This window comes from Idiotropiscis lumnitzeri, chromosome 9, assembly GCF_059441095.1.
Source record: "Idiotropiscis lumnitzeri isolate Australia: NSW breed Sydney's pygmy pipehorse chromosome 9, RoL_Ilum_1.0, whole genome shotgun sequence".
Classification (NCBI taxonomy): Eukaryota; Metazoa; Chordata; class Actinopteri; order Syngnathiformes; family Syngnathidae; genus Idiotropiscis; species Idiotropiscis lumnitzeri.
In genome coordinates, this window is record NC_142399.1 from 1,850,296 (window position 1) to 1,876,241 (window position 25,946).

General features: G+C 44.2%; 3 protein-coding genes across 5 annotated transcripts in view; 2 read left to right on the forward strand and 1 right to left on the reverse strand.

The window, feature by feature from the left end:
* The first annotated feature begins 442 nt into the window (after positions 1 to 442).
* Positions 443 to 7,442, forward strand: msh6 (mutS homolog 6 (E. coli)). Its single transcript, XM_088303983.1, has 10 exons — positions 443 to 813; positions 1,141 to 1,346; positions 1,440 to 1,618; positions 1,719 to 4,278; positions 4,546 to 4,832; positions 4,910 to 5,027; positions 5,104 to 5,193; positions 5,270 to 5,424; positions 5,817 to 6,016; positions 6,102 to 7,442. The coding sequence occupies exons 1-10, from the start codon at positions 563 to 565 to the stop codon at positions 6,181 to 6,183; spliced, it is 4,128 nt and encodes a 1,375-aa protein (XP_088160109.1). The 5' UTR covers positions 443 to 562; the 3' UTR covers positions 6,184 to 7,442.
* fbxo11a (F-box protein 11a) lies at positions 6,415 to 16,402 on the reverse strand. 2 transcript variants are annotated; one of them, XR_015844994.1, is made up of 22 exons: positions 16,016 to 16,402; positions 14,243 to 14,367; positions 14,079 to 14,160; positions 13,399 to 13,543; positions 12,776 to 12,905; positions 12,081 to 12,164; positions 11,864 to 11,996; positions 11,680 to 11,786; positions 11,498 to 11,609; positions 11,316 to 11,422; positions 11,108 to 11,245; positions 10,800 to 11,017; positions 10,527 to 10,707; positions 10,310 to 10,432; positions 9,760 to 9,845; positions 9,580 to 9,656; positions 9,345 to 9,488; positions 8,726 to 8,836; positions 8,529 to 8,636; positions 8,405 to 8,455; positions 8,158 to 8,256; positions 6,415 to 7,710 (listed from the first exon to the last, which is right to left on the reverse strand). XR_015844994.1 is itself a non-coding variant. In XM_088303984.1 (22 exons), the coding sequence occupies exons 1-22, from the start codon at positions 16,107 to 16,109 to the stop codon at positions 7,581 to 7,583; spliced, it is 2,643 nt and encodes an 880-aa protein (XP_088160110.1). In that variant the 5' UTR covers positions 16,110 to 16,401; the 3' UTR covers positions 6,415 to 7,580. The 2 variants fall into 2 exon arrangements, 1 of the variants encoding a protein (XP_088160110.1); XM_088303984.1 differs by having other exon boundaries at positions 8,347 to 8,455; positions 16,016 to 16,401.
* The window catches only part of foxn2a (forkhead box N2a), a 30,286-nt gene continuing 19,877 nt past the window's right edge, over positions 15,538 to 25,946 (forward strand). Inside the window, exons 1-2 of one of the 2 annotated variants that reach the window (XM_088303987.1) lie at positions 15,538 to 15,684; positions 16,721 to 16,807. The gene's annotated coding sequence lies outside the window, so the exon portion shown is untranslated. Of the gene's footprint in view, positions 16,454 to 16,720; positions 16,808 to 25,946 lie in introns of both variants that reach the window. The other variant, XM_088303986.1, reaches the window with a different exon arrangement.

Below are 25,946 nucleotides of genomic sequence, written 5' to 3' on the forward strand. Positions count from 1 at the left end.
CTTTAAAGCCAAAATATTTCATGATTATGGTAGAGGGGACAGTTTGGCAGGGGTTTAATTTAGCAAATATTAGTTAACATATATAAAGCATTTACAAATTATAGAAAAATTCCCACTGCATTTGGACTAATGTGAATAATTTGTTGTCATTGAAAATGAATAATGTTCCAAAATTTAAATTGTCATATTATTTTCTTTATGGATGTTGTAGAATTTTATTCATTATTTATGCTCCCTTGTAGGTATTTTAAATATAAATGCCGAGTTCTTTTGTTTATTTGTTTTTTTGTTTTGGGTTTATTTTGGCCAGGCGCTCGTCCCGGTTCCGAGTATCAGTTCACGTCATTGGCAGGTCACAGTAGAGTTTGGACCACGTGACCCTCTGGCTCTCCAATACTTGTTTGTCATTGGATGACAAGGTTTGTAGCCGCGCCTTCTTCCTGACGCGCGTATTTCCCGCGAACACAGGCGGCTCTTGCTGCGTGTTTATGGTGTAAGGAGCTGAAGTTAGCAGGAGCTCAAGTTAGCAACAGCTTAGGGTTGTCACCGACAAGGTTATTTCATGGCGAAGCAAAGCTCACTTCTCAATTTCTTCTCCAAGTCTCCGCCGCCTGTGTCCAAGCCGAAGCCCAGTGCTCACCCGGCAGAGGCCGACTTGCCGTCCTCCGTCGACAAATCCAACTCGTCTCCGAAAGAAGAAGCTAAACTACCCCCGAGCAAGGCCACTAACATCAAATCAAAAGGTGTCGTTAAGAATGCGAAAGGAGGATTCAACAAACTGTTCGGCGACAAGGCGCCAACCGCTAAAGACGCGTGAGTATATGAATATTAGAAACTAAATATGATCAATGCAAATTTATGAAACAGAAGCAAAGTTTAGATGCTAAATGGCTAGTTGTTTGTTACAAACGTGTAGTTTAGAATAATACAAATAATTGTTGGCATGTTCCCTTGTACGAGAGATTTCCAATTACAGGTTGACGACCTGCTTTCTGTTTTATAAGCATGCCCCCAGGTCATGGTAATTGATTTATTGTTCAGGAACAGAGCCCCTAAATGTTTACAGTGAGCCACAGCGAATCACTGAGGCACGCAAATCTCTGATTTGTGATTATTGTTAAATTTCATTTTTGTTTTCAGGAGCTCCACATGCTCATTTAGTGCTGGTTCCCTTGTGTGGACAAAGCTGGAGGGGCACCCTTGGTGGCCATGCATGGCGGTTCCTCAACCTCTGACCGGACAGCAGCTGCGAGGCCGCGGTCGGGCCCAACGCTTACATGTGCATTTTTTTGACGATCCGCCCACACGGGGATGGGTCAGCACCAAAAACGTCAGAGAGTACCAAGGTTGCCTTTTTTTTTTTTTTTTTCAAATTTTGGTCTTTCACCTAAACTAGACAACTGTCAGTGATGTGCGACGTCTTATCATTTGTATTTCAGGCTCAGACAGTAGTGATGCAAAAATTGGAGGGTTGTTTTTCAGTGGGAAGCCTGAAATCCGGCGTGCAATGGAGCTTGCGGACAAAGTCTTGTTCGATAGCCCAGAAAAACGATTAAAGATGCCTGTCTGCACAGATCCTTCGGATGAGGAAGAAGAGGAGGAGGAAGAAGAAATGGAGGTGACACAATTGAATTAAATTTGTCAACAGTAATCAGTAACAATCATCCCATGCCTTTCAATTTAATAACGTGTACTTTTTTTTAAATTCATGTTCTCAGCTTGATAAACCAACAGTGACCGATGATGAGGTCAGCGATGAAGATCAAGAGAAAAATGAGGAAATAAAGGTCGATCCGCGTCCAACCAGGTCGAAGGGAAATAAAGCCAAGCGCCGCCGCATAGTTGTGGCATCAGATAGTGAGGGATCTGATGATGAATTTAAACCAGAGCAAGCCGCGAGCAGCAGTGAGGATGAAGAGGAAGAGGCCACGGTGAGCAGCGAGGTCGAAGAAGCAGAGAGCACACAAGAGTCTGAAGCAGAAAGCCCAGTTAAGCCTTTAAAGCGTAAACGGCCCACGGAGAAGCCCGTGGCGGCAAAGCCAAAGATAACCGCTACCCCCACCAGTGCTCCGAAACGACCTGCGGCATCTATATCTGTCGACACAAAGTCTCGTTTATCGGCCTTTTCAGCCCCTGACGGCCTTGAAAGCCAGGCCAACGGGTCAGCCACAGGTGGAGGAGCCACAGTTTGGGACCACGAGAAGCTGGAGTGGTTGCAGGATCGTCGGCGGAAAGACGGTCAAAGGCGGAAAGTGACGGATGAAGGACATGATCCCACCACCCTGTACGTGCCGGAAGACTTCACCAACAGAAACACTCCCGGTATGCGTCAGTGGTGGCTCATCAAATCCCAGATGTTCGACACTGTTATTTTCTATAAGGTTGGGAAGTTCTACGAGCTCTACCACATGGATGCTGTGATCGGAGTCAATGAGCTTGGATTGACCTTTATGAAAGGCACCTGGGCGCACTCCGGCTTTCCCGAAATTGGGTTTGCGCGCTTCTCAGACGTGCTGGTGCAGAAGGGCTACAAGGTGGCGCGTGTGGAGCAGACGGAAACCCCAGACATGATGGAAGCGCGATGTAAGACTTTGGTCAAGCCCACCAAGTTTGACCGCGTTGTGAAAAGAGAAGTGTGCAGGATCATAACGCGAGGCACGCAAACCTACAGCGTGTTGGACGGTACGCCTGCCGAGAGTCAGAGCAAGTTTCTGCTCGGCCTAAAGGAGAAAGCCGAAGATGAAGGAAAGGGTGGCTGTTGCCGCACCTACGGCGTGTGCTTTGTAGATACCTCAGTTGGCGTCTTCCGTGTTGGTCAGTTTCCAGACGACCGGCACTGTTCACGTCTACGCACCCTGATAGCGCACTTTGCGCCTGCTGAAGTGCTTTTCGAAAAGGGCAACCCATCTGTCGATACGCGCAAAATACTCAAGGCTTCTCTGTCCTCGGCGCTGCAGGAGGGACTGAATGCAAGCACTCAGTTCTGGGATGCTCAGACGACGCTAAAAAAACTTTCAGAGGAAGACTACTTTCGTGAGAGCGCGGCCAAGGACCAGGAGACGGGGCGAAGTTTTCTACCTGCTGTTCTTAAAAAAATGACCTCGGAGAGTGATTCGCTCGGTCTCACCCCCAAGGAGGGCTGCGAGCTGGCACTCTCCTCATTGGGTGGGTGCATCTTCTACTTGAAGAAGTGTCTTGTAGACCAGGAGCTGCTCTCCATGGCCAACTTTGAAGAATACATCCCCGTCGATGTTGAAATGGAGAAAGGTGCCGGAGGGAAAAGTTTCTTTGCTCGGACTCGCCAGCGCATGGTCTTGGATGGCGTGACTCTGGCAAACCTTGAGATATTTCAGAATGGCTCTGGAGGGACAGAAGGAACCCTGCTGGAGCGTCTCGATACCTGCTCCAGCCCCTTTGGGAAGCGCTTGCTCAAGCAGTGGCTCTGCGCTCCGCTGTGTAACCCGACATCCATCAGGGATCGGCTGGATGCGCTGGAGGACCTCATGGCTGCTCAAGAGCAAGTGTCGGAAGTTTCGGGCCTGCTGAAGAAGCTCCCAGATTTGGAGCGTCTGCTGAGTAAAATTCACAGCATCGGCACACCACTGAAGGGTCACGACCACCCGGACAGCAGGGCGGTTCTCTATGAGGAGGTCACCTACAGCAAGAGAAAAATAGCAGACTTTCTTTCAGCGCTGGAAGGTTTCCAAACCATGCAGGAGATCGTCAACGTCTTTGCATCAGTTACTGGCCACTTTCAGTCCAAATTACTCTGCCAAGTGGTCAGTCTTCAAAGTGACAGTGGCGGGCTCTTCCCTGACCTCTCCGCCGAACTCAAGCGCTGGGAGACGGCTTTTGACCACCAGAAAGCTCGTAACACCGGCGTCATTACCCCCAAGGAGGGCTTCGATCCAGAGTACGACCAAGCTCTGGTGGGCATCCAGAGTTGCAATCGGAAGCTGCGGGATTACCTGGACCGACAGAAAAAGAGAATCGGTTGCAAGAACGTGGCGTACTGGGGCACCGGGCGAAATCGCTTTCAAATGGAGGTGCCCGACAGCGTCTCGCCGAGAAATATTCCGGAGGAGTACGAGGTCAAGTCGACAAAGAAAGGCTGCAAACGTTACGTGACGGCGGAGTCCGAGCAGCTGTTTTACGAGTTGCAAGGATTTGAGGAGAAGCGAGATGCTGCCCTGAAAGACTGCATGAGGAGGCTCTTCTACAACTTTGACAAGAATTACGGCAACTGGAAGACGGCGGTGGAGTGCGTGGCTGTGCTTGGTATAAACTTTGACTTGATTTCCATACAATCGTTCCAACACAACACACTGCATCTCCCGTTTGGCTAACCTCAGTCTCTGAGCAACCTGATACATGAATAAATCGGATTTTAGAGCAAATTTTCCTTAACTAAACCTCTCAGGACAAGATAAAAATAACTTCTCAGTTCTCAGATTTGTACAGATTAATCCTCTGCAAACGAATTACATTTGTGCATGAGGTTTGTGAACTTTTTTTAAAATTTATTTATTTTTTCTCTGTTTTCAGATGTCCTGTTGGCCTTATCGCGCTATAGCCAGGGCGGAGATGGACCAATGACGAGGCCACAAGTTGTTCTACCAGACGGAGATGAGCAAGTAGCACCCTTCCTCGATCTCGCCGGTTCTCGCCACCCGTGCGTTACCAAGACATTTTTTGGCGACGACTTCATCCCGAACGACATCTTCATCGGCTGCCCCGGTGGCAGCGAGGACGGTGGCGAGCAAAAAAGCCACGCCTCCTGCGTCCTCGTCACTGGGCCCAACATGGGCGGCAAGTCCACTCTCATGCGACAGGTGGGTCGCTCGTGGCTGCACGTGCGACCTTTGCAATTTGAAAATTGTGTGAATGTTGTATGTGTGCTTTGCTGCAGTGTGGACTTGTGATTGTGCTCGCTCAGCTGGGTTGCTTCGTACCGGCCGAGCGTCTGCGCTTCACGCCGGTCGATCGAGTCTTCACTCGGCTCGGCGCTTCAGATCGTATCATGGCTGGTAAAGTAGCAAAAAACAAGCGACATTTCTGCGCTTCCGCTGTCTGCGTTACTATTTATCGTCTTGTCCTCCGCAGGAGAGAGCACCTTCTTCGTTGAGTTGAGCGAGACGGCGTGTATTCTGCACCATGCCACCAAACACTCACTTGTGCTTCTGGACGAGTTAGGTACACATTCACTCGCCGTGAAGCTTTCGTGTTTGCATGCATTTTGTGTCAGCATTCAGTCGTGCCTTGTGGGCAGGAAGGGGCACGGCCACATATGACGGCACAGCCATCGCTTGCGCCGTTGTGAAGGAACTTGCCGAAAAGATCTGCTGTCGCACACTCTTCTCCACGCACTACCACTCCCTGGTGGAGGACTACGCCAACAATCCGGCCGTGCGCCTCGGCCACATGGTGAGCATGTCATTTGCAAGATTCAGTTTTAATGTACAGCTTGTCTTCTGTTGAATTTGCATTAATGATCAATCTATTATTAAACTATGCTAAAACTTTAATAAAGTCACATATATGGTAAATATTTGTATGAAAAACACTTCTCAGCCATGAATCTAAAGCATTTGTTACCTTGAAATACCACAAACCTGAAGCGTTAAACCGAGGACAGAAGTAAAAGATTGATCCTTTTCATGAATGAAATACTACATCGTTGTAGAGTGACGGCTCTTGTTTCCTGCTTGCTGCCCAAATGGAGCACGAAGCATGTGGCATAATGCAAATTTGCGTCATATGCGCGTCTATGGTCATTGAGGGCAACCCATACATGCTCTGCAATGCATCTCATTCAGGCGTGCATGGTGGAAAACGAGTGCGAGGATCCAAGCCAAGAAACCATCACATTCCTCTACAAGTTCATTTCTGGGGCGTGTCCCAAGAGCTACGGCTTCAACGCTGCTCGACTCGCCAGCCTACCAGAATCGGTCATCCAATCCGGTCACAGAAAGGCCAGAGAGTTTGAAAAGAGTACCATCGGCCTTAGACTCTTCAAGTATGTTCTTGGGGTGATTAAAGGAAAAATATAGTTGTTGCTGTTCTTCCCCATCTCACTGTGACGTCTTCACTAATCTTAACAGGAAGCTTTGCCAGTTTGCTGAGGACACCGCGCAGGACAAGACCCGCTTTGCTGCACTTGTTCAGATGATCCAAACCATGTAATTTGGAAACCTGTTTTGGGGCCAGTTCTGTTGGGTGCAACAACCCCGCCCTCCCTCTTTGCTTTGACCACATTTGCATAAGCAGTTATGTCACTTTTCTGACATTGTACAGCACGTATTGCCAGACATAATACGCAGACTTGTCAACCAAACCACTTGACCCAACGCTCAAAGTAAAGTGCCTAGTTGTAGTGCACCGTGTTTTTGTTCTGCTGGAGTAAAACACTATTGCCGTGATCTAATAAAGTTTATTAAAAAAAACAAAAAAAGACAATGTTCACCTAGGAAATTAAACCCTTTTAATTCAAGCTAGTGACTACATAACGGTTATTGAATACTTCACAATATATTAAGTCTAGATGTTATGATACATGCATACATTTCAGTCTGAATTAGAACCCACAATCACCAGTACACATGAATTGGGGGAGGGATAATGAAATTATAGAGTGCTGTATGAAGATACTGGTCTCAGCTTCAATGGAGTAAAAAGCCTATTGGGGTTTTTCCTGCAACACTGACAAATGTGGAAAAAAACTGAAAAGGATTTCACAAGACCCGAGGCCTAATTAAGTGGAATTGTTGGGCTTTTTTGGTCATGTGTCACTATAGTCACGGTAATAGCTGTCAAACAGCTATGAGTGGGTCAAAAGGAGAGATGCGACTTGTCTTTTTTGATGCATTTTGCATACATCGATTAAGAAATAGAAATCTGGTGAAAGTACATTTCAGTCCGTGTTGCAAATGTGCCAGCGTTGCAGGAGAAACTGCTTAGTGTTTCCCTCTCATTTCTCAGATCTCTTTCACAGAAAGAAGTTAGATACTGCGACATGAGTATAATTACAGCAATTCTGGGGTATAATAACAAAACAAACACATTTAATAAAATAAAGACATTCAAGTACAGTAAGATTTTTGCATGAAAATACAAAACTACACAAAAAGCCTTAAAATCAAACAGTTGAGTTGGATGTTGAGGGGGTGGAAGTGCTAGTTCATATATTCTCATATGCATCGTATGAGCAGTTCGGTCACCCAGCGTTGGAAGCATTGTGGCCTTTCACTCCACCAAAACGCAGTGTCTCTTCGCCAGGTTTCTGCATTTTTTTTCCCCTCCAATGTTATGATCCACTCCCCTAGTTGTCATACTCACTCATTTGGGCAACCTGACATGCCCACAAACCCCCTCTGCATCTTTTTCAATTGATGTCACTTTTTTTTTTATTTTACTATAAAATAAAGAAACAGAAAAGCTAGGCATACTTTATGTCCAAGTCTTTTTTTCCCCATTGTAAATGCTCTCTGAGAGTCTGTATTTGAATTTGGGTTTCCTCTTCCTCCACTGCGGTCCCGAGCATCCATTACTGCTGAAGCGCGACTGGACTCGTGGTCTTGGGCTCAGTTGTGCTGCAGCGTATTGGACTCTATGGGAGGCGCGGAGTCGTAGAGGGTGTCTGTGTCGTGTGTCGGCTCTCCGGCTAATGTGCAAGGGTTTGACAGTGTCCCTGCACCACAGTCGCAGAAGAACCTACGAGTGATGAGATGGAAGCAAGGAATAGAGAGAAGCATTGTTTAGCTATTCAACTATAGAAAATAAAACACTTGTGTTGGATGACCACATTAAAAAATATAGTGGCACCTTGACTTGAGGCCAAACTTGTAACTGAATTTATTGGTAAATAGGCTGTCACTTGTCTTAAACGCTTTTCTACCTTCAGTACTCAAAGCGCTTTGCACTATTGCCTCATCTACCGACTGATGACGTACCATCAGGAGCAACTGGGAGTTCAGTATCTTGCTTAAGGATACTGAGACCTGGTCACATGGCCGGGGATCGAACCCACAACCTCTAGGTTGGGAAATGACCACTCTATCACTGAGCCAAACCAATGTGCCACTTTATGATTTGGCTGATTTAATAGATTTTACAAGGTGCATCTCTAATTCAGGGTGAAAAATGTGTTGGCACACTTACCGATCGTGTCTGATGAACTCCACATCGTGTCCCTGGTGGCACTTCTTGATGCAGTTCACACAGATGGCGTTGCGGTCTGTTGTGTTACAGGTGTGGCACCTGTGGCGAGCCAAATGGGAGCCGTGAAAAGTCAACAAAACAGAAAAACAGCGGGTGACATTGTTATCTGGTTCTCTAACATGAAATTACCTGTAAAAATCGTGCATTGGATAGCTGGTGTAACTTGAAATCTTGTACAGGCACTGACCTCTGCTCACAGCTTTTTCAATGGCATCTTGATTGTTCATTATTTTGTTATCTGCAGGGTAAGAAAGATTACAATTGTCATTTGGTAACAGTTGGTCTGAAAGTGTGTCAGTCCAAGCTCATACCTTTCATCGTAACGTTGACACCAGATGCAAGAAAAAGTCCTCCGAAGCGATTATTGAAGATCTGATTGCCCTCTAAAGTCGCTGTGGCATGATTGGTGATCTCGATACCTGGTCAAAACAAACGGGACTCAGATATATACGATGCCTTATTTAACACACCGTAATTACTCTCAATGTTGGACCTCAGATGAACTGACCCGCGGCAAAGCCGTCAAATATTCGATTTTTCCTCAAGACGGGGTGACTGTTGGTGCTGATGAGGACGCCTGCTTGGGCATTTCTGAAGATGTCATTTTCCTCAAGCAAACCTCAAGGAAGAAAGACACAAATGTCTATTTGAATTCTTTTAAAAATGCCAACGAAAGCGATTGTTATTCCACAATCGTACCAAGTAGAGAATAAATTCCAATAACTATGGTACAGAAAAAAAAAATTTACCAAACCACAGCCCGCCAAAAGTAAGTAGAACGATCGGCAGCAAGCTAAAATGCGCAAGTTATCTGCAACAAAACATTACTCTCATAACTTCAGTCTCCCAATTGTTTTCTGTGAAATAAATGAAAGCAGCGAACGTGATGACTTCATTCAAATTTCACCAGTGTGTTGTTCGTCTCCTTGTATACTTTCTACTTCTCTTACTTTTGATATGCCTCCTTTGGAATGTTTCACTTCAATGTAAGAACGTATCACTTCAACAGTACTTCTATGACACCAATTCCAATGAGCATTTCAATAAATAGTGAGGATAGGTTGGGAAAAAAAATATTTAATGTATTCAACAGTCCAACTAACAGTGATTAATATCAACACAGTTACCTCTTCCACCATTAAATATGCAGATTCCACCATCACGCCCATCATGGATCTTATTCCTTCGCAGCGTGGGGTTGCTGTCTGTCTTAATCCACACTCCGGCCATGGCATTGTCAAAGATCTCATTGTCCTCGATAAAGCCCAGGCCTGCGAAACAAAGCGTTTCATTTTCAAGGAAACGTGGGTCGTCATACCATTTAAAACACAAATAACTAAAAAGATGAAGTCCACTTCTCACCTGAGTTGTAAACCAAAATGCCACCATTCTGACCGCCCCATATTTTATTCCGCCGGATTTTGGGATTGCTGCCAGTTCTAGAGATGGGAGGGAGGCCACAATTGGGACACAAGATCACTTGCAGGTTTCAGGTGTCGGTGGGTGAAAGTAACGTGAAGCAATTTTCCTCATACAACCTACCTTATTTGAACTCCAGAATACATGTGATTGTAAATGTCATTGTCTTCCAAAACGCCATGACCGTTGTCATAAAAGTAGACCCCGACCTGTCACAATGAAAGACGGTGCTGAATATCAGTATTCGGATAAAACCATTTCATGTCGATTCAGATTCAAAAGAATTATGTTTAAGACACCATCTCTATTCTAAAGTGGGATGATCAGTGGTGCAAATAGTGGAGTCGAAGCGCATATTTATGCTTTTAATCCAAAATGTGAAAAGAATAAAAAAAAAAAAAAGAAATGTGATCCCGAGAGAGGACAATGAACGTTATTTTTCTTGTGAGGTGGAGAAAGGCACTCACTAACAATCTGATTGATGGCTTTGTTGGATCGTTTGCTTATTGAGCTTGCTTAATTGGAAAACGATGAGACTTATTTGAGATATGCTATATGAATGCAAGACAATTTTAGACCGATTAAAAACATTTGGTGAATTTGAGACATCCATAGCTATTATTATTTTCCAATCAAAGACTTTTAGACTGAACAGTAACCATCGTAATCATACCTGCTTGCCGCTGTGTATCCTGTTCCTCCGCAGTACCGGCGTGCTGCCTGTTGTGACCCACACTCCAGCCAGCGTGTTGCTGTACACTTCATTCTCCTCGATGACACCTTGTCCTTTCTCATGCTGTGCGACGGAAAAAAAACAATGCATGTGCCTCAATAAAAACATGCGCATACATTCAAATGTTCAAACTTAAAGCATTTCATCTAAATCTTACCACATAAATGCCGCCATGCTGACCGTCGTGGATTTTGTTGTGTCTGACAATAGGGCAACTATTTGTCCTGATCTGTATCCCAGCCAAGGCATTTCCGTAGATGTCGTTTCCTTCAATGAGACCTCGGCCATCCCCAAAAATATACACTCCACCTTGGTTGCCATTAAATATAGCATTTCCCCTGGATTAAAACACAGCACATTTCATCACGTCATACACGAGTAGACAGATAATGTATGCAAAGTTTTTGACAGGGAGGTGGGCCATACTGACCGTATTGTAGGGTCGCTGTTAGAGGTGATCCACACGCCGGCAAAGTTATTTGCATAGATCTTATTTTCAATGAACTGTCCGCGGCCCTTTTCATGAACGTAGATGCCCCCCGTCTGGCCATGATGGATCTCGCAGCGCACCACTGTCGGGTTGGCATACGCCTTCACCTCAAACCCGGCGATGCGGTTCCTATGGATGTTGCAGCTCTCAAAGTAACCCTGGCGACAGAGCAAAAATTTGAATTTGACAACCAACCACAGTGCTGTAATGGCGTGACAGCACCACTTATTGGAAAATGTGCCATTTACCATGCCGTGGTCGAATGTAAAAACACCGACATCTCTGCCATGGTGAATGTGATTCCTTCTGATGATTGGGTTGCCGTGGTTTTTCACCCAGATACCAGCCAGGGCATTGTTTGAGATCTCGTTGTCCTCATATATCCCCTAGAAAAAAAAAAACATTGTTTTCTGAGAAGTCCATTCTCAGACTCGTGTGACTGAAGGGGCATATTACCTGTGCATGGTCGGTGATGTAAAGTCCAACATTTTCACAGTCACTGATGTTGCAGTGCTTGATGGTGGGACAAGCACCCTGGCCGCTAACACACACCGCCGACCCCACTGCAAAAAACAGAATAAACATGACTTGACCGCAAAGTATTTGAAGTGGAGCAAAGTAGCAGAAGGCTTAATTACCTGTGCAAGTGCTGCGTATTATGCAGTGGTCAATAATTGGGCTGCAGTTGACCGTAATCTCCAAGCAATGGTGTGCGTTATGGTGCTGGGCGGATTTATCGTCTGGATTAAACTGCAGTGGACACAAGAGTCCAGATTATCATCTTGCTTTGGAGATGAGGCAACATAACATGTAAACTCACCCTTATGGTCATGTATCCGACGTAGGCGTCTTCTGAACCTTCCATGAACACAAAGGTGGAGTCTCTGGTATTCTCAATGATGACTTTCTCTGCCACTTTTCCAGGAGCTACAAAGAGGGCAGGGTCAAACTAGAGTGCAGACTCACAATAAAGAAACAAAACGTGAAAAGCAAGACGCACGTACCAGCACCAATCATTGTGATAGGTGACTCAATGTAGATCCATTCATCTGTGTAAATACCAGTGTGAACAAATATGAGGCCGTCAAAGTGGGGCTCCTGGCCGCCTCCGAGAGCATCCTCTATGGTGTCATAATACTTGGGTTTGGGAAAAACAAATGGAGTCAGATACATTTCGAGATACGGAAAAGGAAATAGAAATGTTTCCGTGAAGTCACTTACAAACATGTTATCTCTCCCTTTGTACCTCGCCGGATTGCTGTAGAAGTGTTCGGCAAAACCCGGCTTAACGTGAGCGCCTTTATACTGCAAACAAATGATCGCACAATTAGCCATTTGCGGCATCACAAACTCTGACAAAAACAATGCCGAGGTATGGCTGCAAGTTTAAGATGAACGGGGCTGAAGCGATCGTGAAAATATTTCAGAAATGTTTTTGTTCAAAAGAGCCTTGAAGGTTAATGCAGCCCAAAGGAAGACAAATTAAAGTGTGTGCTTCTCACACCCTGCAAATGGAAGGTCAGTTATGGCCTGTGGTGTTGTCCTTTCACATGACATTAGCCTTCCAAACACAGCCCACAAGACAAACTGTTTCAAGATATATGATGATGCAAAAAAGGACATCTGTGATTTCTTTAACAATATGTTCTGTAATGTGCCAGGAGCAGTGAACTAGTTCACAGTGAAAGGCTTTCTCACTTTAAGTACATGAATGGGGTAAAACTCCTTCACAGTTTCAGTCAAAACTAGAATTGGAAATGTTCACATTGTGTGGTTTGACTTAATGTGGCCATAGATGCTAATAAAAAAAAAAAAGAAACGGTTGACATCTGCAAAATGAAATTGTTCTACAATATTGAAATTACAAATAGAAAAGACGAGAACAAGATCGGAAAGCTCATGAACTAATGGCATACCAGCTGCTGGAAACTTTCCTTCCAGGGATTTGGCTGCTCATATTCTTCTGGGTTTATTTGGTAGAACTTCCCCGCCTCTGGGTGCATCATGGGCCGTGTGTACTCAAAAACCTCCATGTACAGTCTTTTCCTGAAACAAGATGCATATTTGTTATCGGCGTGGCATAGGGTTGCACAGTAAACAGTTGCTAAAATAGTACAGCAAAACCTCGCCGCCAAAAATCATGTATTTGGCCCTCACTGAACGTGCTGAGCGCACTTTGCCAACAGCAAGAGTTAGTGCCGCAATTAGTGAAAAACTGTGAATGACTGTTGCCCATTCAATGGCATTGGGGGGAAAAAAATATAAGCTCACCCCTCAAAAATGTATATATATTTTTTAATAGATTAAAAAATATTGGAAAGAAAAAAACCTTTGAAAATAGGAGCTGAACTGTGGGTTATGTACATCTTATAATTTTGGTATTGTGACAGCACTAGTGCGACAAACAAAAAAATTCATGACAGAAACAATTGTGGGAATTTTAATAAAATATAAAGACATCCTTGTAAGCAGATTTCCTTAAGTCATGCAATGTTAAAATAAAATCTTTAAATGATGTAAGACGCCACCAGAGACTCACCAAAGGATGGGGTCGTTTGCCAGTTCACTGAAGCGTTTGCACACGCATGCCGAGCGGCACAAATCCTGCTCCAAAAGGTACGAGAAGATCTTCAGGACCACCTCGTCCGGAAGCTTCTCCTGCAAATACTGCTCAGCTGGAGTTGCTGAAAGGGGGAAAACAAAACAAAAGTAGTAGTAAAAAGCTGTTTGAAGTGAAGGCTGAACAGTCGGCATACGTACTTGATGACAGGAAGACACATTGTGTGCCAGGTTGTCACATTTCAGTAAATAGAACAATGGTCTTTGATTTAAAACAGGTCAATCCCACTTGAAAGCTAAATTAATTCAACCTTGTTTAATGGCATTTGAATTACAGGTGTTTTTAGAATGTTCAGTTCATCACGCTTGGAAATTTGAACCAATGTTGAGCGCGAGTAAAGTAGATAGAAAATGTTTGAAGAAAATGTCATTTTGCTAGAAAACAAAATGACTCCATAGATCATATCCCTAAATTTTCATATATCACTTTTCAACGAAAACTAAAAGAACGTTACACAGCTGTGTTATTGAATAATCCGTACTACAATGGGAAATATTTTGATGACTGTTTCCTTATTTGGGAATGATTGCTTGAAGTGTATTTTTAGATTCAAATGTACAACATAAACAACAGTACAGTCAAGTAGTGTACATAGTTACATGGTATATCTTGACATTTTCCTGAAACCCGAGGTCGCTTTGGTCGGTGACCAAAGTTTTCTGTGGTTGAAGTGGAAGCACCCTATGAGAAGAACAAATCAAAGGAAACATTAGCAGACGAACCTGTGTTTATGAGGCATGAACAGACATTTTGTTGCTTGTACCTCCATGTTTGTCTTTGTCGGACACACTGTTCTCTTGGGCAGAGACTTTCTTCTAAGTTGGTATGGACTGTTCTGAGCTCCTGGACCAGATTCTTCTGCAACCATATCTGCAGGAACGTCCTCATCTGGGAATGGTGGAGATAGATCTTAATCAAACTATTGAACAATGCAGGCATATCATATATTGACTGGCGGCGCTCTGATCAATGGGACAGCAATCGGCCAATTTCTGTGGAAAAGTACATGGTGTATGTAAATCAGTGCCTTTCATTGCTAATCACAAAAAAAAAAGATTGCCTGCAGATTGTACTTTGCAGCCAACAGCCAACTAGAGGCAAGCCAGTGTGCAATCTAGCGTCCCCTCCCTCTTTCCTTAACGTTGCACCGGCACATGGAAAACTAAACAAACATGCTCTCATGTGGGGCTTTTTATGTTGTTTGACAGTGTGAAGCTAATAATTGCTCATGGATAATTGGTGTTGGATTTGGCTTCTCATATAACGACATTTAGAAAGTACAAGTGGCACAACATTTATAAACATATTACATGTGATGTAAAACATTAGGTCAATGCTGTCTCAAAGACTCAGCCAAATAAATGCTCTAACATTTGGCAGCAACAGCACAAAAACACATTAGAACACAGGTACAAAAAGATGTAATTACCTGCTTTGTAGGCTCCAGAAACAAATACAGATCCCATCAAGAAGGGGATTCAATCAAGCCTTAAAAGAGTATTCACCCAGTTCTATATGGTAAGCAATGATGGGCTGTTAGCTACCCCTGAAGGGAGATGCAAAGCCTTGTCTGCTTGTTGCTCTGGTTGCAAAGATGACACTCCCAGGCTAGTGAGCCAGTAACCACCAAAATACAGCAACAATCAGGGTCAGTTAAAGCAGATAGGTATTGCAAAGGCCAACCTGCAAAAACCTTGTGGCTATGTTTAATGGGCAATAAATATCCTTCTATATATTTTAAGAGATCACATAATGGCACCAGCCGACATGAGAGATTATGTTAGCTGATATCCACTGGCACCTAATTATTATATCACTATCGAAAGTGGCCACTTGTTCTCTCTCTATCAAACGTATTTCAGCTCGAACAACACTTGAGAGCATAACCAGCTAATGTTTACGTTTAGCAATCGCTGCACGTACTTCAGTACATTCCAGTAAAATGTACGTTAATGTAAATTTAAATCAAACCACAGTCGCTAAAACATATCCCAATGTTGTATTCCTTCATTGACAAGAAAGGGTCTGATACGAAACACCTGGGTTCAACTAGTTAGCCAAACATGCTAATAATAGCATCTGGGACGGCTGGGTTCATTGAGTATGCTACGACAACCACTTTGTGTCCCATTTCCTACGTTTGCCAGTCGTGAAACAAGCAACCCCCGGATCAAGCTCGTCATTTTACCGTCACAACAAACGTCGGTTAGTGGGAAAGCACAGTTTACAACATCGGCGATACAAGTACAAGTATAGTCAAATGAATGCCCACGCACAGCAAAAAAATAAAATACAGCAAAACAAAGCGCGGCCTGAATGCTAGGTCGGAACACAAAAGCCTCGGCGTTTCCTGACAACTCAAGCCGACGTAGTCGCCCTCTATATGGCACCAATGGTTTCAACAACATGCCGCATTGTGCAGATCCGAAACAATACTGACGATCATACCCCTTCAATTAAATAAATATCCCAACAAATAAGTATCACCGAGTTACAGAGCAACCGTTCACGCTTCCCAGACTAATATCGAGGTTACCTCTTTCCTGGTGGTTCCTCTCCGGCTGCACCGGGCGCGGCCTCGACACTCGCCTTGGTCTTCTGCTAACGTTACTTGCTCTGACGGAGTTCATTTGGGGTGTTGATAATCGGAAGAAATGTCGAAGCCTTCACAGCAGAAGAGGCGACGTCGAGCGCATCGTCTAGGCCTCTTCCAGGAGCATTGCGAGATCTGTCATCTTCCGCGGCGGGCTCCGGAAAATCGCACGGTGGTCGGGTTATTCCCGGTCCCCTGCGCTGGCGTTACGTATCGGCCTAAACACTGTGGCAGGAGGAGCCATAACAGACGAGCACCGTCCGCCAGGAATCAGTCGCATCACATGGGACGACCTCTCCCCGTCACATGGTCCTCTTACATCCAGCCCAAACAATCAATTACGATTGCACCAACTACATCCAAGTTGAAGCCAAAGCTCAAGTGAGGCTCCCGTTTGGAGATATTGTGATTGTAAAGTTAACCTTCACAATTTAAAGATAAATCAATACAAAAGCCTTTACAAAGATATAAACTAATGTAGCCTATTGTAGGACTGTACTGTGCATCAGAGTCGGATAATTATCATTCTAAAAGCATATATTTTGTATGCCGCTTGTGAGATTATTAAAGTGTACCAAATGTTCTGGGTGGTTTTGCACCTCTAGATTTGTAGAGTCTGTCATCTTTAACACCACTTATCCTGCACAGGGTCACTGGAGACAATCCTAGTTGTTTTCGGGCAAAAGGCCGACTACACCCTGACCTGGTCGCCAGCCAGTCGTACACACAAGTTAGGTGAGTGTACCGCTACACTATTCACCACATTTTTAAAGTGTAATAAGAATAATGTCACAAAACTAATAGACACAGGCTTCTAAATTGTGGCCCGGAGCTACTACTGTGTGGGGCCACCCCTTGTTCACTAACTCTATCCCAACCAGGTCAATACAAATTTCATAAATACATACGATGAAATTATTACACTCTTGTTTTTCTTGAATATTTAATAATCATTAAAGGGAAAGTGAGCTAAAAAAATGTTATTCACAATAATATATTATATGTGGGGCGGCACGGTGGACGACTGGTTAGCGCGATGGACTCACAGTGCAGATGTGCGGTGTTGGATTCTGGCTCCGGCCTTCCTGTGTGGCGTTTGCATGTTCTCCCTTTTCTCCGGGTACTCCGGTTTCCTCCCACATTCCAAAAACATGCATGACAGGTTGATTGGACACTCTGAATTGTCTCTACGTATAAGGGTGAGCGCGCATGGTTGTTTGTATTAATTTTAGACACAAAGCTTCATGATTATACATTTGCGAGCAGTTAGTTTTGCTTTTGTTTCATTTCTGGGCCGCACGGTGAAGTGGGTGTCAGGTCTGCCTCATTCTCTGAGGTTCTGGATTTGAAATCCAGCTCAAGCCTTCTTGTGTGGAGTTAACATGTTCTCCGGGTACTCCAGTTTTTTCATCCCCAAAACACGTTAATTTAATTAAAGACTCTAAATTACCTATAGGCAATACTAAGTATGAATTCCTGTCTATATAGTATGTCCGTATAGACATGCAGATCAGTACAGTATGGTATGTGACGTTTTTCTAATCGATTTGATCATCATGTCAAGTTGAAAACTGCTGTTTTGTGAAAAGTGCCGACTGGTGAATTGGTGGTGAAAAATGTGTGTCTGTGTGTATTGAACCAGAAGGTGAGTTGTCCTAATGGTGGTGCTCTTGAGCCTGGCATAAACTGTAACCAAGAGAGAGGAACTACTTTCGCTAGACAGTGTACGTTTCTTATTCACTTTGTTATACAACTTTGTTATTCAATTTCAATTTGATTACTTGTTATCTAAATTGTGTTATTTTCAAGTTTTCACTTTTGTGTATTTTCGGGAGGGAAACTTAATTATGTCCATTCAACAAGAGTCTCCATTATGCTTGCTCATGGGACATTATTAGATTTTTTTATTTTAATGCCAGATATCGTTAGAAACTAGATCCAGTTCTATTCGATGGCACAGTAGTTGATCACCTTCTCTAGCGCCTCCTCTGAAAAACCATGAATTAATTAATCCGTTGAAATGAACTTGACCACATCGACTTGTGCATTGTAATGTAATTTATTTTTATTAAAAAAAAATCTTTAAGGCACTCTGGTGCCTGTTCTTGAATTGTTACAATATAAGCATGGAAACGGTTTTAATCCTAACAAACACACAAAGTCATTTAAGGTGCACTGGTTGCCCACTAGATGTCTCCTCTGTCTTCTCACCAGATGTTGAGAGTGAAATGAGTGTCACATGGTATCTGTGGTCCATACCAACAATGTATTTGTCGTCCAATAGAGACAGAGTCTATTGTCTGGAAGATGCTTCACATCATTCACTTTTTGCCTTCCCTTAGAATTTCATGTTGGTGGTCGGTTAAAACTCTTAATCCAGATGCGGATTTGGTAATGTTATATAATATATTGCACACAATGAGGGAAGATTCTCGATGAAAAAATGATTTTAATTTGCCACATTACACTGTTTCACTGTGTGACCACTAAAAAAATATTCTAGACTGGTCTAAAATTAATTCTTCATTCTTTTCTTTTCTTCATTGTCACCTTAGGGATTTCCTACCTTTCTGCATTTGTTTGCTAATTGCCTCCACCAACAGAACTAGTTTTGGGTCAATGACATGTTTGTCTTTGTGGGAAGGTTAATCGTGATTGACCTTGCAGAGGCACAAAACCAGAGTTAGCTGAGGATATTATCTTTAATGCTTGTACTGTACAAAACCTCTCTCTTCCAAATCGCCCTCCACTGACTGTATTTCTTGTGTAATAGATAGAAGTCAGCTGAGAACTAATGAAGCATGAATGACAATGTGGTTTTGTTTGCGACACAAACCATCCCCGGAAAATAAAATGCTAGGACTGGTTACGATGACCAAGAGGACCAGGCGCATAATCTTCATTTTGCCGTGTAAACAGCACACTGGATCACCCCGTCTTCTTGCAGAAGCACATGTCGTCTTCTTGACTAATCCATTTGAGTTATGACAGTGCAGCACATGTGTTGGCTTGGTAACCAATCTAGTATCCAGTGGCAACAGAGGTCTATTGAACGCTCTGTATTGGCTGATGTGACCAGCGCTATCATGTCACCAAGTCACGGGGACGCATCCATACAGCAGCAGAGGATAATGAGTGGGTTGTGCATTATTCGGCTCAGTAGTCTAAACTGTGTGTACACACAATCGGGAAGGGGTCATTGTTGGGCTGACATTACAAATATGCTTTGTGATGCGCAACTGCATGTTTACTGATGTGGTGGCGTGATCGCTGCAATCATTTGATTCAGTCCTTCAATTCAAATACTCCTCCATTATGATTTGTCCACGACACATATTTCTGATGGATCATCATTTAACCCGGTCAATATCTGAAGGCATCCACGGGTGCAGAGGCAGACACAACAGGATAAGCGCCTTTGTCTCAGACGCTTGTCCGTCAGAGACCCCTCCCTCCATCCCCTCCTCTATTTGGGCGGCTGTTACAGAGAGGGCAGATGGCTCATTAGCATAAATAGGACAAGGAGAGAGTGAGTGAGGGGGCCATGCACACCGACCAAGAGGACCATACCGCCTAAAACTGAGGAAATGGGAGGCCGTTGCTAGGAGAGAGGAGAGACAGCTTTATGGTAGCACAAAGCTGATTCCCCCCCCGCCATCTAAACTCATCCCGTGCCCATCCCCTTTTTACCAGGAGTCCTGAGTTTGCTGGCTGGGGACAGATGGCCGTTGGGCCCCACCGTCTCTACAGCTGGACGCGAGCGACAACAGCTCAGTGGGACCTGGCAGGAGTGAATCTCACCTCATCCTGTCCAACTGAGAAGGAATGGGCGTAGCGTGTGCTGAAGCCCAGGCCAGCATCTAAGAATAGATCCACACTTGTTGCCCACAGAAAACGTATGGCATCACAATAGGTTGTCTTTTGAGCTAGTTTAATACACTCTGTAGGAAGCCCGAACTTAACATGATAGACTTACCCACACACTGACGCTGATGTCGGGAGAGTTGTTGTTTTTTCGCCAGCCAGTGCGGTTATTTTTAATCCTGCACTTGAGTCACTGACCTTGTTTTAAAAGGCTGCAAAGCTTGGTAAATGTATTCATCCGTATGCAAATGAACAGCTCGCCAAAATATGGGACATACACTGAGGTGAGGTGAGGAATTACATCCTCCCATGTTGAGTCTGTCAGTCAAGTCAGCATGTCAGACTCAGTCGCACGTCTGTCCTCAGTGGACCTTTGATTGCGGCCAAATGTCTCACGGAAAAAAAAAAAGGAAGAGCAGAGTCTCCTAAAGATAAACGTTGCCCATTAATACTTCAGTAGGGGTGATTATTGAGCTGTTAATTTAATATGGTTAGAAACGACACAGCAACGTCAAATAATAATATGTCATTTCCCATGAAAACTAATTAGATGTGATAGGTTGCATGACAGGATCACATTTATATTTGGGGACTCGCGCAGAATGGGAAAGTGGAGAGCACGGAGACGGCGTAGAGGTGGTCCTGCATTACCTAGCCCTCCGCCTTGGTTGCATAGGAACACGAGAGCCATGCCTACCCTGCAGACACACTCCTTTCCTCTCTTTTCTGCCATGCTTCATTACCCCGTGCTCAGCCAGGCACGGAGGCACTGCGCCACTTTCTCCAGTCCACAGCCGCGTGCCCTCTCGCAGCCATGCAGTCAGGCTCTCGATAGTCTCAGTCACGATTGACACTTTGCCCTCAAGCATTGGGTCACTCTTGCTTTTTATGTACTGAGCAGAGACAAAACTGGTAAAGTGGTATTTGGAGACATTTTTCAGGCAAGGCACTATATTAATAACGATAGAGCAACGAAGCATTTTTGGTGACTTAAACTTGAGGCAAAATGGACAACCGTGACTTCTGCTTTTTCTTTTGGAAGTAAAAGGTTTTAGATTCCTTTTGTTCGGACAAGCATTTTTTTTTTTAACTAAAGTCTCTTACTTTGCTGACAGTATCGGCTGTGACTTCAGCCTTCGGAAGAGCTGTCACCACTTCCTAATGTGATGTCTCATCAAAAATCAATAAATTCCGAAGATGGATGCAGGCCATAGAGATAAGAAGGTGTGGAGATAAGACCGTCTACATGCTCCCATAACACGCACCTGGAACATCATCATTCAACGGCAGCGACAGGGGTGGAGAGCGGACTCGGTCGGGTCAGGGAACCGATCAGCTGTTTTTAGACAGGTCACACCAGGAAACGGTGACAGCTCTGACAATTATTTCAAGAATAATCAAAATGATATATATATCAAATCTCTAGTGGCTCATAAATACTATTCAAAATATTTAGTTCTAAAACCAGCTTTCAAGAAATATATATTGCATTACGGTATGTATTGTGATATCGCACAACTCTGGTTTAGAATACTTACTAATATCATCTCTCAATCAAAGTCAGCCTTTATGGAAAAATCAGCTAACATTATTTTTTTGTCTACCATGCAATAAATGTCTCGAGTTGAACCTGAAAGTATTTCAAAACGTGTCCTATAAAGGGTTAACAGTATGTTAGTGACAAATGATTGTGGTTGCATCTGTGGCCTTCACAGCTGCGCCTGTAACACTGTGCGTGTTTAAACTTCACTTGGTTTTTATCAATTGAGGCTCCACGTAAAAGTTAGGAATGGATGGATGGATTTTTTTCCCCTGGACAATTTATTTCCACTCGCAGTTGTAACTTTTACCCTACATGCATGAATACTGACAATGATGTAGGAGCATTAGCAATGCATAACACTGGTAGTGCCAGCTCACGCCGCTTCGCATAAGACCACAATTGTCCGAGAAGATACAGTGTGTTTGTGACCGAGGAATGGCGGGGCGGACCAGAAGCTCTGCAAATCTATGCGGGTGTCAAAGAACAAAGCTTTTGGTGTTGCGTTGTCGTAACAGTGAAACTATCAGCCAGATGTCTCGTAGACATCACAACTTCGCATCGCTGATGGAGCATTTTAAACTGAGGGTAATCTACGTGAAATGTGGGTTGTCTTTCCTTCGTATTGCTGTTTCGCCGCTGTTAATTGACTACAAGTGTTCATTTGCTTGTAAGGAGCAGTCATTAAGGGTGAATAATCAAATTTGGTTTAGCAATAGCGTGGCCAGGGATCAATGGGTTGATTCAATTACCCTTGCATGTGGTGTATTGTCCAACTTGGCTATTCGAAAGCCTCGTGTGCTTAAAAGTGCAACGAGATAGCAATGGTCAATAAAGACACACTCAAGGTGATGCAATATAAAGATGACAGTTTAGTGTGTTTCTTTTGTGGGAACAAAGTGATTGAATCAATAAAGAAGCCTTTGCTTGTTGTAATCAAGTTGTAGAAATCACTGTCTTTGGAAAGAATACAATCACATCGAGTGTATTGATTGTAACCCGAGCCTATAATCAATAATGTAAACGTTAATCGAAAAATGTAGTTAGTGTCGGACTCGAATTTCAACCTTTTTGTTTTTCTCTAATAATAATGGCCACGTTACATATTTGGCTCGTTTAATGTCCTCTACGGTTAGCGAGAAGAATACTCAAGAAAAATAGTCTCATAAAATGTGCTGAATAATTTTATGAACTGTTATGCACATCAGTCTAGACACACCATCTTTCGCCTTTCAGAAAAAAATGCGTTATTGGTCCTGTTGTCGGCTTCTTTTATAAGATTGTTGCATGATTGATGTCTCTATTTGAAGAGCTTTCCAGTTAACCAATTATCAGGTAAACAGTAAAATGGCGCATATAATCAAAATCTAGTTAAAGGTCATTTAACTGTTCAGTTTGTTTTTAATTAAGCCCTTGTTAAATTTAATTTACTCTCCCCAATGATGACGTGCTTTATCCTCCAAAGGAACAAACTGACACTCGGGCCTGATCATACAGCATGTTCCCGCTGCAACCTGAATAAATAGAATCGATACAGAATTACAGGATATTTGTTTGACTATTGAAAAGACCATTCCTCCGCTCTCCACATTGAGCATTTTATTGCCGGCGCCTGAAAGGAGGCACTTATCTGCTGACAGATAACAGACAATCAGCAAGTGCTGACACAATTCATAAAAGTGAGTTAACAGAAAGGATTGTCAAACAAAGGCTTCTGTAGGCAAACATCCTCTTCAACCGAGGACGACTGCAGGCAAAAGCCGGGAGAACCTCCGGGGAAAGAAACCTGAAGAACAAAGCAAGTGTTGCATTTGAAACAAGTAGACCACGCCCGGCTCTCTCTGCTCACAGTTAGTGGGCGGGTAGGGTAACATTTACACTACATTCACAGCAAAGATCAAGCTTAGCCTGCAAGTATAGAATGAGTATCGATTTTTTTCGGAAATAAAAAGAGCTTTGACGCTATTTTAACAACATCTGGACTACAGCAAGCAGGATCTGGCAGCTTTACAATTATTGGGAGGCGGGGGGGCGTCTCATCCTGAGTTGAATGCAAGTACTATTACGTGTACAGACACAATACTTATCTGGCAACGTCATTACCAGAGCTGGGCACTTGACCCTTTTTTTGTCGGTCAGTCCCCCGCCCTCTGGCCGCGATCTGTGTAGCCTTCCGGCCTCGACCCTCCGGCCTTCTTTTTAAAAATTGTTGGTCAGAACTAGCTTTATTGGTTTAAAACAATTTAGATAAGGAATTCTGGAGCGGAGGTTTTATCAAGAAATTGTATCTCAGATTCAAGAGGAGCAGTGAGGTTTTTGTTCTGGTTGTGAAACAGTAAACCAGCTCTTCACCCTCAGGAGGGTCCTTGAGGGTGAATGGGAGTTCGCCCAGCCAGTCTACGTGTGCTTTGTGGACTTGTACGAGGTGTGCCTAGGGGGGCTCTCAGGAGGGTGCTCAGGTCGTATGGGGTACCCGACCCCTTGATATGGGCCGTTCAGTTCCAAATCTAAGGCCTGCTACTCTGTTGGAAAAGGGTGGCGTGCACTCTCCGGGTCGAGGAAGATCTCCTGCCACAAGTGGAGCAGTTCAAGTTTCTTGGGCTATCCTGCTCCCAAATGAGGGGAGACTGGAGCGGGAGATCGACAGGCGGATCGGCGCAGCATCTGCAGTGATGCAGACTCTGTAATCGTCTGTTGAGATGAAGAAGGAGCTGAGCTGAAAGGTGAAGCTCTCAATTTACTGGTCGATTTACCTTCCTTGGTCACAAGCTGTGGGCCCTGACTGAAAGAAAACGATTCCGGATGTAAGCGCCGAAATAGTTACCTCCATAGGGTGTCCGAATTCTCTCTTAAAGATTGGGTAAGAAGACCGGTCACCTGGAAGGGGCTTGGAGTCAAGCCGTTCTGCCACCACATCAAGAAGAGGGGGCTCGGGTATCTGGTTAGGATGCCTCCTAACACAACACCTCCCCTGGTGAAGTGTTTCGGGCGTGTCATGGCATGGGGACACGGGGGGCACCCTGGACATGCAGGAGAGACCCACCAGGCATGACGGGGAATGCCACGGGATCCCCCCAAAATAGCTGGACGAAGTGGCTGGGGAGAGGAAAGTCCGGGCTTACCTGCTTATGCTGCTGCCCTCTGCAACACAACCTCACGTAAGCAGAAGAAAATGGATGGATGAACACCTTTTATTTTGACATTGTAGGAAGTTGGAACAATATATTTCTACTGCATGGCTCATGGAAGAATCCATAATGTACAACATTGAAGTAGAAGAAAAAGCTCACTATAATTCAGTCACTGTGGCGTCATCACTGTCCACCTTCAATAATAGCTCCGCTATCAACCAGAACCAACTATTTTGGACTGTTGCGGTTATCTGCGCTCCACTGAAACACTATAGTTATACATTCTATTATTGCAAAACAAAAATCCATCTAGGCTCAATACCTACGTAAAAGCATCAAAGAATCAAAGGGAATTGGCGCCAATGCTAAACCGAGCCATCATATTTTGTGGGTGTGCACTGTAAGGACGCCCCCTTTGGTAAAAAAAAGCCAGGTGTTCTTGAGTATCCTGTTCTCCCACTCATACTCAACATGTTTAAATGCTGCGAGTGCTATGCCTTGAATTATTGTTTTTTGTAATAACCTGTATTTGCCAGCTGCCCTCCGTTGCACCTTGATGTCGGGCAAGGGGTCTATAATAAATTAAATTGGGCTGGCTGGTCAGCAAAGTGTCAACACCTGTGTTCCCCAGTCCAAAGCTTGCTAAAAGGAGAGGGGGGGGAAGAAAATAGAGAGCGTGCAACAAAGGGAAGAGGACAGAGGGAATATAGTGTAGTATACAAACAAGGTTTGTCACTGCAAGACAGTTTTATGAGCTCCAGACTGGCTGAAATTGAGTAGCGCGTGTGTGCAGCGCCTCTTATCGCCTCGCTGGCAGTAAGGGAGGGCAAGAGGCTCAACACTTGGCGCTCCGTAAAAATGGTCTGATTCATTTTCCGCCTGAGAGGGTCTCACTGGGGCAGCATCAGAGCAGCCAGCCCACACAGATTTATGGACCATTAAAGCAGCGGGGCTCCTGACCACTCTGCCACCATAGGCCGGCTTGCAAAGTGCACACCGCGCCCTCATTCATGCTCAGTCACTACTCCACAGGATGGCATAGATTCCTCATTGTTCATCCCCTCACTTTTACTGCCTCACACTCAAAGTCTGTAATCCTGCCCTACTTCGCCTTACTCCTTTTTATCCCAACGACATGTTTACTCTTACTTGTGTTCCACTGTTGTCAGGTTAACACATAACTTTAAGATGTTTCACATAAAAGTGTTTTTTTTTCCCCAATAGCACCCTGAGTGCCGTGTGTGTGTTATACAAGCGTGGATATATGCTCCACCATGTTCAACATTTCTGATGGTAGTCAGTGGGGCATGTTGTTTTAGCCTCACCGTTTAATAATCAG

Coding starts and splice junctions, on each gene's coding strand:
- msh6 (XM_088303983.1), top strand. CDS start 563: ATGGCGAAGCAAAGCTCACTTCTCAATTTCTTCTCCAAGTCTCCGCCG. Junction 814..1,140: donor GCGCCAACCGCTAAAGACGC/GTGAGTATATGA, acceptor TTTTGTTTTCAG/GAGCTCCACATGCTCATTTA. Junction 6,017..6,101: donor ATCGGCCTTAGACTCTTCAA/GTATGTTCTTGG, acceptor TAATCTTAACAG/GAAGCTTTGCCAGTTTGCTG.
- fbxo11a (XM_088303984.1), bottom strand. CDS start 16,109: ATGAACTCCGTCAGAGCAAGTAACGTTAGCAGAAGACCAAGGCGAGTG. Junction 8,637..8,725: donor ATTTGACGGCTTTGCCGCGG/GTCAGTTCATCT, acceptor TGTTTTGACCAG/GTATCGAGATCACCAATCAT. Junction 7,711..8,157: donor GAGTTCATCAGACACGATCG/GTAAGTGTGCCA, acceptor CATCACTCGTAG/GTTCTTCTGCGACTGTGGTG.